Source organism: Desmodus rotundus, chromosome 7 (genome assembly GCF_022682495.2).
Source record: "Desmodus rotundus isolate HL8 chromosome 7, HLdesRot8A.1, whole genome shotgun sequence".
NCBI lineage: Eukaryota > Metazoa > Chordata > Mammalia > Chiroptera > Phyllostomidae > Desmodus > Desmodus rotundus.
This window is the reverse complement of record NC_071393.1, coordinates 9,541,582-9,555,836: the sequence shown is the minus strand read 5'-3', so window position 1 is coordinate 9,555,836 and position 14,255 is coordinate 9,541,582. Positions and strand designations below refer to the sequence as shown.

The 14,255-nt window shown below is 44.1% G+C and overlaps 1 protein-coding gene across 1 annotated transcript in view; it reads right to left on the bottom strand.

The window, feature by feature from the left end:
• Nucleotides 1-12,306, bottom strand: part of SUDS3 (SDS3 homolog, SIN3A corepressor complex component) — a 35,790-nt gene extending 23,484 nt beyond the window's left edge. The window contains exons 1-6 of the mRNA XM_024566787.3: nucleotides 12,021-12,306; nucleotides 10,086-10,155; nucleotides 6,683-6,738; nucleotides 4,642-4,713; nucleotides 1,617-1,636; nucleotides 260-416 (exon numbers count right to left, since the gene is read on the bottom strand). Coding sequence (XP_024422555.1) covers nucleotides 260-416; nucleotides 1,617-1,636; nucleotides 4,642-4,713; nucleotides 6,683-6,738; nucleotides 10,086-10,155; nucleotides 12,021-12,162 — 517 coding nt within the window. The 5' untranslated portion in view covers nucleotides 12,163-12,306. The remainder of the gene's footprint in view (nucleotides 1-259; nucleotides 417-1,616; nucleotides 1,637-4,641; nucleotides 4,714-6,682; nucleotides 6,739-10,085; nucleotides 10,156-12,020) is intronic.
• Nucleotides 12,307-14,255: the final 1,949 nt, after the last annotated feature.

The window sequence follows — 14,255 nt, the reverse complement described above, 5'->3', positions numbered from 1 at the left end:
CGTGTGAGACAGGGTGTGATCGACCCATTTTATAGAGGGGGAAATAGGCTCAGAGACGTTAAGTGGCTTGAGTAAAGTCACACAGCCATTACAACACAAAATCAGAAATCTGACCTGCCGTGTCAAAGCCCACTCTCCTTTCAGCTTGCTCGGCTCTGATGAGGAGCTGAGACGTACGAGAGAAGCAGTTAACTGGAACGCAGACCCCCCTCCCCAGCCCTGTCTCAGGGCTCCCAGGACCCTGCTGGTGCTTTCATACCTCCAGTCAGTTCCATCGTCAGCTTTTCGTTTTCAATCATTTTCTTCTTCTCTTCCAGCTCAGCAATCAGGTTCTCTTTCAGCTCCACCTTCTTGTCTTCAAATTCTTTCACGGCTGCCTTCTTTTCCTTAATATAATTTCTTTCCACTTGTTCAGTCTGAGCAAAAGAGAAACACAGAATAGGGATACATGGACCTGGCAGCCAGGGCTCCACCTTGAAGTGGCCCTGCACCCAAGAGCACAGAAAATACCTTTACTGGAAATATGAGAAACAGCTGCACTCACACACACAGCTGCAGCAACAGGGTCTCTGAAGGCCAGTTTTCCAATGAATGCCTCAACTCGAAGCACACAACTTCTGCTCGTTTGTATGAGTATACCTCACTCGCTATTCAGGTATTTCCTCTGTCCACACCTTGTATTTTATGGCTCGCGTGTCCCTTTAAGGACACAATATCGAAGGAAAATAGTACATTCTAGATGAAATATCTATATTCAAAATTAGTGAGTCAAGATGGCTCAGCAAGATAAAGATCAACTACAGCAGATCATTTTTTAGGTGTCTACACCCAAAGCACTCAAAGACTGAAATTGCACTAAGTAAAAACTGCACACACGTCCACTTTCTAAATCTCCCCCGGGCCTGTGGTGGGCGATGGCTGCGGACCGAGCGATCACTCAGGCTGCGACTGCGTGTGCTGCGCTGACTTCCGTACTGAACTGGTTTCCAATAACGTGGCTCTGATAGATCATGATCTTCTCACACTCATGTCTCCGATAAGCTCACGACCCTCCCAATAACCCCCCACACACACACACACACGCACGCACACGAGCCACCCCAAGAGCGGTAGTACATCATTCAAGATGCAGGCCCGCATCTCTGCACCAAAGCACTGTGCCTCACACATAAGCAGCACTAGATGTCTGCTGAATGGAAGGAAATTTTTCATCCGTCTTTCCTGCTAACCCAGAGATTCTCAGCTGTAAAACTAACTGCTGAGCCAATTCAGAAACCGGGCTCCTTCGAGGACCAATGTAACAAATTATCAGGCCCTTAGAGTTCAGACATACTCCCAAGTGGCTTTCCGGTGAGATCGAAGCCAACAAGAAAGCCATGAGAGGTGAATGTCCCCTAGTCCCCTGTGCAAGCAGAGGCTGCCCAACAAACAAACGAGTAGATGGAATCTCTGAATTGAGACCAAATGGCCTTTTGTCAAACAGAACAGTGACAAAGGCTTCCAGCTGGAGGCTTCCCAACTACCTATTCGGTGAGAGAAGGAAAGGCCCCCAATTGGGAGAGCAAGATTCCAGACTGAGAAAGAGCCTGCAAACCCAGAAGATCCATGGTACTTACTTCCAGCTGGAGGAAGAGTTCTGAAAGAGATAAAACGTGCAATTAGATTCGCTAGGCTGTCACCTTTTTAGACAGTGTGTTAGGATTCATTTAGAAGCAGTAATTGCTTTCTGAAGGCACGATTACCCAGAGCAAATGTTTTCATCAGTAAAGTGCTGATATACATGAAGGGGAAGGAAGCAAGAAGCACTTGTGTCTACTTAAAAGTTGGCCCTGAACAGCATCAGCTCTGGCAGTTCTGCCCAAGGGCAAAAACAAGCAGTAGAAACCAAACTACCTTGACAAAATAAAAATATAAGTTATCCCTTCTTTCACTCAGTACATACCCCCCAACAGTCCTGAAGGGCAGGATGGGTCAGGAGGAAGCAATGCACTTACTCCAGAAGCAGAGTCAACACTGATGTCTTTAAAATGCTGTGTGAAGGGCTCTGTGTAGTAAAAAGAAGGACAGTCCTCGAGATTTCAGAGGGCAGAGGTTCTGAGCCCTCCTGGGCTTTCCTCTCAGGCTGCCAAGCCTCTGCTCACAGCCAGGCCTCCATCAGCAATTTCGGATCTCATGCAGCCTCCTCCACCAGGCCTTTCCTGAGGACCCTTCGCCCACCCACTCTCTCTCAGACACCTGAAAGTATCTACCCCACAGTATTCAACAGCTTATTTAGCACCCAGTGGGTGCCAGGCAATTAGCAAATGTTAATCCAGCAGCTTTCCCCGACACTAGACTGGAAGGCCCTCTGCAAACACAGGACTTGGAACAAAACAGATCCCGGGCTTCTAATCTGTCCTGGGTGACAATGGAGCTGCTACATAAGGTCCACAAAGATTGGCAGATCCACAGCTCCAGGGGGTGCTATTCACATTTCACCATGGTCTCCTTTGCAAATCGGATAAATCCTGTGGATCCATTACCCCATTAAAAATTACATATGCCTGGCTGGTGTGGCTCAGAGGATTGAGCACCATCCTGTGAACCAAAGGGTCGCAGGTTCAATTCCCAGCCAGGGCACATGCCTGGGTTGTGGGCCAGGTCCTCAGTTGGAGGTGTGTAAGAGGCAACTGATTGATGTTTCTCTCCCTCTCTTTCTCCATCCCTTCCCCTCTCTCTAAAATTAAATAAGTAAAATCTTAAAAAAAAAATCACATAGGCACATCCCCACACGTCATAAGATTTTGAGTTTCAGGGACTCCAGATTAAAAATCCAGATGTCAAATAACAGTTATTGAATGAGAAAATTAACCAAGCAAAGGGACAAGCCATTTATTATTTTCTAACTCCTCCCCTCCCCCCAAAAGCCCTGCTCACTGGGAAGCTCTGAGCACACGAGCACAGGCACACCCAGTCCAACATGCTCACTCCTATGATTACTTCATACTTGGACCATCGGGAACAAGCCAGACAGATGAAGTCTGTGCCACTCTGAGAAATCACACCTGCACCAACAAGTCACACTGACAATTAGCACCTAGAGTTGGTGGTGGGGTTTCAGTTAAAGCAGCCAAACAACAGACCCAACTAAAGCAGGTGGATTATCTCTGCATGGAATGTGCTTTTTTTAAGCTCAACACATGACTAATTTAGGCTCTATTCTGCATTTTTATAAGGGTGGGGGCTGTTTAGGAAAGGTTATGCGAGGACAGGAGAAACAACTCAATACTCGCCCTGCAGTTCTCACTTAAGAAAAATGGCTCACATCATTTTCTTTCCTTACTTACATCTTAAACCAATTCCATGAGGCAAGTTCCCCTCTACAATGGGGAAACTGAGGCTCCAAGAGTAAGTACCTGCTTAATAAGACCTAAAGCAATGGAAAACCTAGACCTAGGACCTCTCTCCCCACCGCACCACCTCCTTTCCCTGCTGAAAGGGAACTCCAGGAAAAGGACTGCGGATTTTAAAGATGTTCCAAGAACATGCCTCAGGAACTCGATGGGGGCGGGGGATGGGGGGTGCGGGTAATCATAGGGGCAGGGGAGATGTGGATGGGCAGAAGGCTTGCAGCTATATCTCCATTGTCCCAGCACCCCTCACACCCTTCAGCTCCTTCTCTATCTTTTGGTGTCCACAGAACATCTATTCACTGAGGGAGAGGAGGAAGGATCCCACCAACAGAAAGCTGGGAAGTCACAGTAAGGGAAAAGTAGAGGACAGCAGCCTGAGGAGGGCACCCAGACCTCATTTTAAAACCCGACATTACTTTTACCATTGCAGGAACAAACACCATGCTGGCAATCAAAATGCTGGCTGATGGGAAGCTTCAAAATTTAACGCAAAAGATTTCCTGTAAACACAGGGGTTTGTGTTTACACACTTTAAAACAGTTACCACATCTTACTTTGTACACGATTCTCTATTGAACTTATAACGTTCCTTCATTTACCCCTTTAGATACCTTCTGTCAATGACACAGCAAGTTTCCCTAAGTCGAGGACAATGTCTAACACTACTTTATACTGCTCACAGAGCTTCGATGCAGCAGGTGCTCAACAAATTTTTGTTAAATGAATACATTTACCACGTACGACAGACAAAAAGTCTATTTTTCTCCAAATGCATTTGATACTTGAGGAAAAAAAACAAGGAGTCACTCTTTTCTCCCAGAGCACAGAACATCAGAAGCAGCAAACGCAAAAGAGCAGCGGAACAACCTACAATTCTTTACATGTCAGCTCCTCTGATGGTCCATGAAGCCAGCCATGCAGACCCAAGAAAGGATGTGCAATTCTTGGGGCACCAGTGGTAGCTGGGGGGGGGGGGGGTGCGGGTAGGGGGAAGAATACTCTGACTGCAAGGAGACACCACTAACAACCTCAGCTATGGACCATGATTGGTCACTGGAAAAAAGATGAACCAGTTTAACATAACTGCACCTTTAAAATCTCTCTTCCCTAAAACTCTCCCCCTGATGGGATGTTTCAGATACATTTTCCCCCTCTTTGGAGAACAGCTCTTATGGCCACATTACACTGATGATGAGCAAAAAGAGGCAAGTTTGAAGATGATTTCTTTCCATTTAAGACAGCATCTTACCTGCATTTCGTATCCTCTCTTTGTACTGCTGATCTAGTTTCTTCATCCTCTTCTGATATTCCTGTAACGTACCTGATTTTGAGATTTAGAAAGTAAAGTTACTTTGAAGCTGTGCTCTCCATTCTGGTCCCTGAAATTATTTTCTAGCACCACCAGTGACTGTGTCTTAGCCCTGTGAGAATGAGACGCAAACTCAGGAAAGGCACATGCAGAACTGACTGGACACTGGCCCCCAACCACACACAGAAGTCACCCGAGCCCCGGGGGCTAAGACTCTCTAGCAGGTGAGCAGTTACAGAAAGGTCAGGAGACTCTGATCACTGGCTGCTACGGTTCAAGTCAATGAGCTTTCCTTTCCTGGGAGAACTTCCTTCTCCTTCAGTAAGGTAAGGTCTCGGCCAATGCCATCAGAACTTTCTCTGCGATGACGGAAATGGTCCACGTCACACTGTCCAACGTGGTAGCGACTGGTGACACGCGGTTACTACATACTTGAAATGTGGCTAATGCAACTGAGGAACTGAGTTATTAATTTTATTTTGTTAAATATCAACAGCCACACATGGCTCGTAACAATACTGGACGGCTCAGGTTGAGATTCTTACCAAATCTCTACTCTTTTCATTGCTCTTCCCAAAAGCTGCTCACTATGAGGGTCCCAGTTAATGTGGAAGTGCTTCCTAATCTTAACGCTTTACTAAGACACAGAGCGTCGGGCAAAAGTAGGTTTACAGTTCTGAGTACAGGAAACACACTTTATTCTTGCATTATTAACCACTGTATTATCTTCCATACGAACTGTAAACCTACTTTCCCCTACCCTGTATCAAAGGCATCTTTTTCAAAATAAGGCACTCAACCATGCCTTACAGACTTGCCAGGGTGGAGTGCATTTCTTTCTCTGTACTATCGTGTTAATGCGTTACCATGAAAAAAGTAAAATAAGCACAAGTCAGTACAAGATGGACTAGTCCAAGCAATAAAAGTACGGGGCGGGAAAGCAGTTTCACTGAGGAAGGGACACCACAAAGTGAAGCCCAAGAGCTCACGGAGCAGCTACCTGTCCCTGAGTTCTCACAGTGTGCCTGAGGGTATGAGTCACTTTTTGTACATAATCCCACGTACTTTCTTTTTCTTCAGTTAAGCAAAAGAAAGTGATGTGCCCAAAGTCAAATCTCTAGAAAGCAGTGAAGTTGGGATTCAGCCCCATAATGAGACTCGAGAGCCTGAACTGCCTTTAGCAGAAAATAATATTCAACAAGATACAATCCATCTTTGAAAATAATTTTTATTTATTGATTTTAGAGAGAGAGAGAAATATCTATTTGTTGTTCCACGTTATTGGTTGGAACATTCATTGGTTGGTTGTTTCTTGTATGTACCCTGACCAGGGATTGAACCCACAACCCTGGCATATAGGGACAACCTTCCAACCAACTAAGCTAGCAGGCCAAGCCTACAATCCATTTTTAATTTACCATGCCAAAAAGAGAAAACACAGGAGGATAATTCACAGTTCATTAGCATTTAGTTTAGAAAGAACAGTATAATTTTATTTATTGCTCTGGAAACATCTCCCCTAAAAAGTGTCTAGCAGCCCTGGCTGGTATGGCTCAGTGGTTTGAGCACTGGCCTGAGAATCAAAGGGTGGCCAGTTGGAGTCCCAGGCAGGGCACCTGCCTGGGTTTCAGGCCAGGTCCCCAGTAGGGAGCCCCGCTAGAGAAGCAACCACACATTGATGTTTCCCTCTTTATCCCTCCTTTCCCCTCTCTAAAAATACATAAATCTTTTTTTTTTTAAGTGTCTAGCAGCAGGCAGACTGGCCTTCAGTTCATGCTCTTCAGAAGCCCTACGTGAAATTTCACAATAGTTTGAAAATCCCATTTTACTGACAAAAGATAGCAAAATGTATACCGAGACAGCTAAAATCAGCCCTACCAAATTTTAAATCACTCCAACAGAGAAGTGAAATATACAGATCTCAAAGGTTTGTAATATTCAGAAGTATACTTAGAAATGAGGGATTAAATCACACACCAACCTTCCTGCAGCTGTTGCAACTGTCGCTTGAGAGAAGCCAGTTTATCCTGATACATCCTGCAAAGAAAGGAAAGCCACACTGAAAGACAAAAACATTCCACACTCAATTCCAAAATAATCTGCACACGGAAATTACCTGGGTTGTTACAGGAATGTCATCAGAGTCCTTTAGGAGAGAGAGAGAAATTAAGTGTGCTAGCTGGTTTAAAATGCAGGAGCAGCCAAAGGGATCAGAAAGGGACAAAGATTCTGTGTTCTTGATCCTATCCCAATTCTGTACACTCTCCTGTCACCCCACCTGTAGAAATCAGTCTAAACACCTACAAATATGCGGACATGCAGATTTTAATAAACAAGTGACAATGATAAACAGGCAAGACTATACAAAAACTGAAAGTGTGAGGCCATTTTCTTCGAGCCTTGCAAACGTAAGTAACACACACACACATGCACACACGCACAGGAAAGGCACTGAACACAGTGCTTCTATCAACTCTGCAATGAGATTATAAATTCTAAAGGAGTGAGATTATGCCCTATGCACATTTTTTTCTATATAACTAGCTTAACCGTGTAAGCACTAAGTTAATAAACCTTCATGTCATTTTTAAACAGTAATTCAGCAACAAGTTAAAATGCACGATCTACTCGAAGCCCCAGCTGGATGAGAACATGGCACACACACAGCAAAAGCACTGCCGAGTTCCTTCCCCTCACGCCAAATGGATTACAGGCAATTATACACTCTGGCAAGTCTGTATGAATGGCAGGTTCCACAGGTAAATCACATTTCAGCAGAATTTTTGCTTCTACCTGAAAAACACCCCCAACTTCAAAAACAAGATTTGCAACCTGGAGGGGGGGGAAATAACCCACTATCCAATGGGTAACAAGTACAACAGCCTTTTGATTGGTTAACTAAAGTCTGCAAATACACCCCAACTACCTATAGGTTGAGGAAGAACTAGGCGGAATCTGAGAATTACTCAGGATGTCCGATTCTTTCAGGAAAATTCTGATGTACTCTCAGCGCTCACCTTGAACTACATAGGCATTCCAGTTTACTTTTACGTGCAACTTATTTTTTAATTTACTTTGAATTTATTGGAAGGGCATTGGTTAATAAAATTACATAGGTTTCAGGGGAAGACATTCAATTTTAATCAAAATTATTTTCTATATCATCAAATATTATGGGGCACATTCAATGAAAAGACTGTCTCTAAGGAATGTTTAAACATGTCAAATACAGCAGGGAACAGGTGTGTAAACTGTACACAAGAAGTCAGTATTTGGAACCTAGTGCACTAAATTTTCCACCACATTGAGTGTACCAGACAACACCTTTGAATTCTGAACCTGTCTTTGAAAGGGAGTATCAACACATTGAAGAAATAACAAAATTCAGATTCGGGAAAAGAACAGGTATGTGAGAATACATTTCAAATGGGTAAAGGTTAATCAGTAAAATGCCTAAAGAGAATAAAAATAATTTTTTTTTAAAAAGCATGCAGATTTTCAGGGATGAAGCTATGAGAAAAATCACATGAAATAATCCTCCTTTATTTAGCACTGGTCAGATTTTAGCTGAATTACCCCTCTGGGTACCAAAGGTTGAAAAGGATGACAGAACCCAAAGGGTGGTCACAAAACATTTGCAAATAAGACCTATAGCCCTGGCTGGTGTGGCTCAGTGGACTGAGTGCCAGCCTGCAAACCAAAAGGTCACCAGTTCAATTCCCAGTCAGGGCACATGCCTGGGTTGCAGGCCAGGTCCCCAGTAGGGGGCGTGTGAGAGGCAACTGAACCATGTATCTCTTTTATATTGATGTTTCTCTCCCTCTCTTTCTCCCTCCCTTCCTCCTCTCTAAAAGTAAATAAATAAAACCTTTAAAAAAAGACCTATAATGATAGGAATGTAGACCACCTACTTTAGAGATAAATCAAATCAAGAGCCTCAAAATACATTCAACAAATACTTATCAGTACTTTTTTAATACTGGCTTGCATCTGTGTCTACAATAAAAGTGAGCGGTTTTAGTTTCTCTGAGCACACTTAGTGGTAGCTCTGTTGAAGACAATGAGAAGGCTTGGGTGACAACGTGTGACGACTGGAAAGGGCACTGAAGCAGGACTCCTACTCTCCAATCCTGGTCTCCCTGAGCTCTCTGGAATCTACCATATCATCTAGTATACAGTTAATGCTCGGTGGGGTCACACCCATCACATAATGCTACCTGATGATGAGTCAGGTAGCTGTGAAACATCATTTACCCTCTCTGATGGTTTTCACATCTAAAAAGAAGTGAGTGTACACTTGAAACCTATATAATTTTATTAACCAATATTACCCCAATAAATTCAATAAAAGAAAAAATAATAATAAACTTTAAAAATAGACATTAGTTATTTAATCAATCAAGACATTTTCCATTCTTCTGTATGCAGAAGCAACCCACAAATACATTTTACCAAAAAAAATGATGAAATAAAGAACCTGTTGCCCTGGCTGGTGTGACTTAGTGAATTGACCACTGGCCTGCGAACCAAAGGGTCGCAGGTTCAATTCCCAGTCAGGGCACATGCAGGTCCCCAGCAGGGGGCGCACGAGAGGCAACCACACATTGTTGTTTCTCTCCCTCTCTCCCTCCCTTCCCCTATAAAAATAAACAAATAAAATCTTTTTAAAAAAAGAAAAAATAGCCTACATGAGTGAGACACTGAGGAAGGAAGTTCATGAAGATTTGATGCTGTGATTCATTGCAGTGGACAGCTGTACCCTCCCATGAATTTTTACCTATAATTGGCAACATTAGACATTACTGTCTCTTACATAAGGTTAGGCTCCAACTGAAAACCCCTAATAAAAAAGAAAATAATAGTCTATATAAGTAAGACACTAGAGTAGGAAGCTAATAAGGATTTGATGCTAATTATTGACTGCAGTGGACAGATTTGTTACTGAAGAAAGTCATAATGAACATGGACCAAGGCATTCTGAGCTTTAGGAAACAGGAGATCAACCTGATGAAGGTGGACATCGAAAACGCTGAGGTTCCGCACTAGGCTACAAACCCGCAACCTCCTAATATTCTATGATCATATTTACCATTTGTTAAACAAAATTAATAAAATATAACATTAGCTAAAAAATGGGGGGGGGATGGTTCTGTCCTGTTGCTTGGCCTTATTCCCCTGGGATCATTCCCTCAAGGGTCTTTCTAGTCTATCGTCAAAAAATTGTAACAGGAAATCTGATCAAATGTGACAAATTTAAAGGGAGGAAACTGGCACATATTCATGGTCTTTGGAGGCACTATGGTCAAGCCGTACACACAGGTCATTACAGAGATTTCCTTGTCAACTGTATATTCCCCAAAAAGAAACCTAGAAGTCATACTCACTGCTCCTTCATTTCTACATAATCTTCTTCATCATGCTTTGCCAGGTCAGTCTCGCTAGCATCCTCAGTGTCTACGTAAAATCAGAGAAGGGCTTGTTAAAATCACAGTTCATAGAGTTGCTATCACCTGACACACTTAATAAACTAGTTGTATTTTTTTTAATGAATTCTAGTCAGTGCAGGCCTCAGTGAAGCCATCACTGAAAAAATATTACAGTTACTTCACAAAAGAAAATGCTATTTCCAACTTCTAAACAGACAAGACAGTTTGCCTTTATCTGAAGTGCAGCTACAGAATAGGGCCTATCAGACACACAGTCATGGTCAAGGGTGCTTCTTCTGCAGAACACTGGCAGACCAGGAAGAGGAGACGTTGGTGTAAGACTGGAAAACTACAGGCAGCCAAGCCTGGATCACTACTCTGAGACAATCTAGCATCTACTTTCTCTTCCAGATTACATCCAGTTTGAACCCTAACAGATTTTACATCCCGTGTATATGAAGGAGAATTCAAATCAATGAACTGAATCCTAATAACTGAAAGCTTTTCAAAGTAACAGCTAAGTGGGACAAGATGATTACACAGAAACTTTCAGAACATTTTTAACATTGTTGTTAGAATAAGCAATCGCTGGAATGTCTACATATTTCAACAGCCCTACCTAAGTGGGGGGAAAAATCAATTTTGGCTCTACCTCTCCCCCTTGTGGGCACTAAAAGCAGTACAAGTTAACAAGTGATTGACATTCAAAACCTCTGGTTAAGCCTTGTCTTCAAATAGGGTTTAACCGCATCAATTAGTTCCTTCACCTTTATATCTGCACATACAGCTGCCTTTTTAAAGGTTGTTTCAGGTCCAATTCTCCACAAACCTTTCTGCCCTGGTTCCTGTCACGTGCCAGCCACAGCACTTGGCACTTGGGGAACTGAGATGAATAAAACATAATCCTCATTTCAGACAGCTCGTCTAGCCTTTTGCTCCACGGCCATATTTTGTGCCAGAATATTCTACCCATATGTTGGTCTCTATTGCCTCTCTCGTCTCCCTTGTCTTTTGCTTCTTCACCTTTCTCCTCCTCCACCCAGTTCCTTCAATCCCTCCAAAATAGGGTTCCTCACACTTGCAAAAGGGTAAAACACGGTTTGAAAAGCAAGACCCTGAGAGACAGTAATGATAATACAAAGAGCATGGGACTTAAAAGCACAACACCTGGGCACTATTAAACAAATCCAAATCCTACCTTCCCCCTCTGCCCGTTGCCCCAAAGGTTAAAAAAAAACACTGGGTATTTCCTCGGTACCAGGCTTTAAAGTACAGCACAACACTTTCTGTGCCTATCTCATTCAGTGCTCACACCATACTAGGAAGCCCCATTTGCTGGAGAAATTGAGGCTCCTAAGCTTAGGTTGTCTAAGGTCAAAAGATGGGTTAAGGGCCAAATTTACCCTATATCTGAATCCAGGTCCCATTCCTTTAACCAAACCGTACTGCACTGCCTTAAGTCTGACTAAAGCACTAAACCGGAAGAAAAGGTGGGAGCCAGAGAGCAACCAGGGAACTAAGAAGCCAAACTGCTTTGCTCTATCTTCTCGGGAACTAAAAGGGGAGGGACACCCAATGGAAGGCTTTCTCATTCCAAACAGTGAAGAACTGAGGTTCAACCAGAGACGGTTGGGAAATGAGAAGCAGAACCTTAAAGGGACCTCCTCCAGCTGTGACAACAGCTCCCTAAGTCCCTTCTTCCCCAAACGGTAGGGTACAGCGTACCCAGAGCTCCCCCTCCCCCTGAACAGGTGGGGTAAACTTCCCGGAGGCGCGCTCCCTCCAGCTGCCCCAAGCCTCGGAGGTCCCGCCGCCCCTGTCCTAAGCAGCCCCATCTCTTCCAGCAGCGGTCCCACCCCCGCCCCGGGCTGCCCAGCAAGCTAAAGGACGCGCCTTCATCCGACTCGCGGCCCCGGCAGCTGCGCTCGTCGTCCTCGGCGCTCTCCAGCTCTTCGTCTTCCTCCGGGTAATACTCCGGAGCCGGCGGTGCTCCAGCCGGGGCCGGAGCCGGAGCCAACAGCCCCGCGGCACTCATGTCGCCTCTGACAGCAGCTCTGAGCGCCACCCGGGAACCGCGGCTAAGCGTCCTGCGGACTCGGCGCCCGCGAAGCAGCACCCGAGGGAGCTGCCCACTCGAAACGCGGGAGCCGCGGCGACCTCTCGGCAGCCTCCGGAAAGCTCCGCCCCTCTCGCCCGCGCTCGGCAACGGGGGCTTTGCGCCGGTGGCAACTTCCGGGTCGCGAGCTGTCCGAGGACCGCCTGTTTCCGTCATCTTTCAGGGAGTACAGAGGCCGCCGGACTCCTGCTTCTCCTTAACCCCAGCTGCTTCACCGTCGCCTTAAAATCCTCAACGGGTAGTGCGCAGAGACGGAGTCTGGATCTCTAGAGTTAGGCAACTCCATGGGCAAGCCTGGCCACGGCCAGGACCCCGAAGCTCCGAGGCGACTTCCGGAAATAGCCGCCAGGCGGCGCCTGGGGCCAGAGCTAAAGCGAGCTTCATTAGCGATTTGAGGGGAAGAAGAGGGTTAGAAGGTCTTTGGGCAGGTGGAGGTGGGCTCTTCTTAAACAGGTGAACGACATTAAACCTAGACATCTAGAGTTTGCGTGATCATCCTGAAGAAAAGGAGCCTGGCTCCGCCCTGGCTTGTGTGGCTCAGTGGAAAAGGAGCCTGGCTTCTCGCCTAATTGAAGCTTTATTGAAAACTCAAATAAAGATAAGGATGCTGATATTCCATCCTGGAGTCAGCAAAACGGTATTTTCCCGCTCTCTGGGAGTCCTTACTGTTTGTATAGGTTTACTCGATAAGATGTTATCCCAATTTTACAGATGAGAAAGAGCTGTCACTTGCCTTAAAAAATAATAGCATCCAGTCAGCCTTGTTTAGACTCTCAGAGCCAGGCCCTCTACAGTACAGCTTCCCTCTATTTCTTAGAATATTAGTTTTTTTTAAAGTGGTTCCCCCCAATCTAATAACTTGCTAACCAGCTCTCAACTGGCACATTTGCCTACAGGAAGTTAATTAGGTTAACTTAAGGACAGTGCTATGTGGAAACAAAACGAGAATGAAAAAACAGAAGAGGGGAATCTCTGCATGAATTGATTTGTGTGATTCCCTCTGAGCAGAAGGGGACAGAGTGTTACAAGCTTTGCTTAATGAACAAATTTAGACTGTCCCTTCTTTCATTGCGTGTAGGAAGAAAAGGGATAAGGAAAAAGACACAGAGCTGTAAAATGGTTTGTCCAAAGTAATCCTACTGTCTGTGTTGTACCCAGTCTCCAGAGAAAAAGTAACCTACAAGTAGTAAAGTTCAACACAATGTAAAAAGACAGGGTGGAATCCAATAGTATGATTCTCCGGTCCTTTGTGACTAAATTTATCTCTGAATGAACCCCCATAGCGCCTTCCCAAAGTGCAGAAACTTATTCTCCTCCCATTTATTTTACCATTTTTTATTTTGTACTTTGTCTTCATCAAAATCTTGGCTATATTTGTGAGAGATTCTTCCTCCCAACAAAACTCAAGAATTTCCAGAAAGGAATGCTGCAATGTCTTCCCAGCAGTTGAGAGATCTTCTGAAGCCCCTTTTAAATAAGTCATTCTCAGGGCTCACTGTGGGTCCACTGTCTATATATAAACTTATATTTCAGAACTGTCTGTTGTCCAAACAATGACATCATTTTCTTTTTTTAAGCTGTTAGATCACATTTAATTATTTGTAATCAACTGTATTGAGCAACTTGTGTGGCTATCAGTAGCAGTAATTATAGATCAGAAAAAGCAAAAACATTTTAGAAATTACAGTTCATTGATTTAATGAATCAAAAAGAAAGAGTTGATTTCTTTGCCAATCGGTTTCCTTTCAAGACACTTGATTTTTTTTATCTCACTTATGTTTTATTTCTATTTTCTTGATTGCAAATAACATCTGTCAATGGTCATGCGTTTCTTTTTTTATATGAATAGAAACAGCTGAACACTTGAGTGGTAAAAACTTACCCCGTTTTTTCCAATATGTATTGCCAACTCAGAATTGGTAGGATGAGGTCTTAACAAATACTCTTTAGGGAAGGAGGACCTCGCTATTTTAATATAATGGTTTTGGACAGTTTTTCTAAGTCTATAAAAA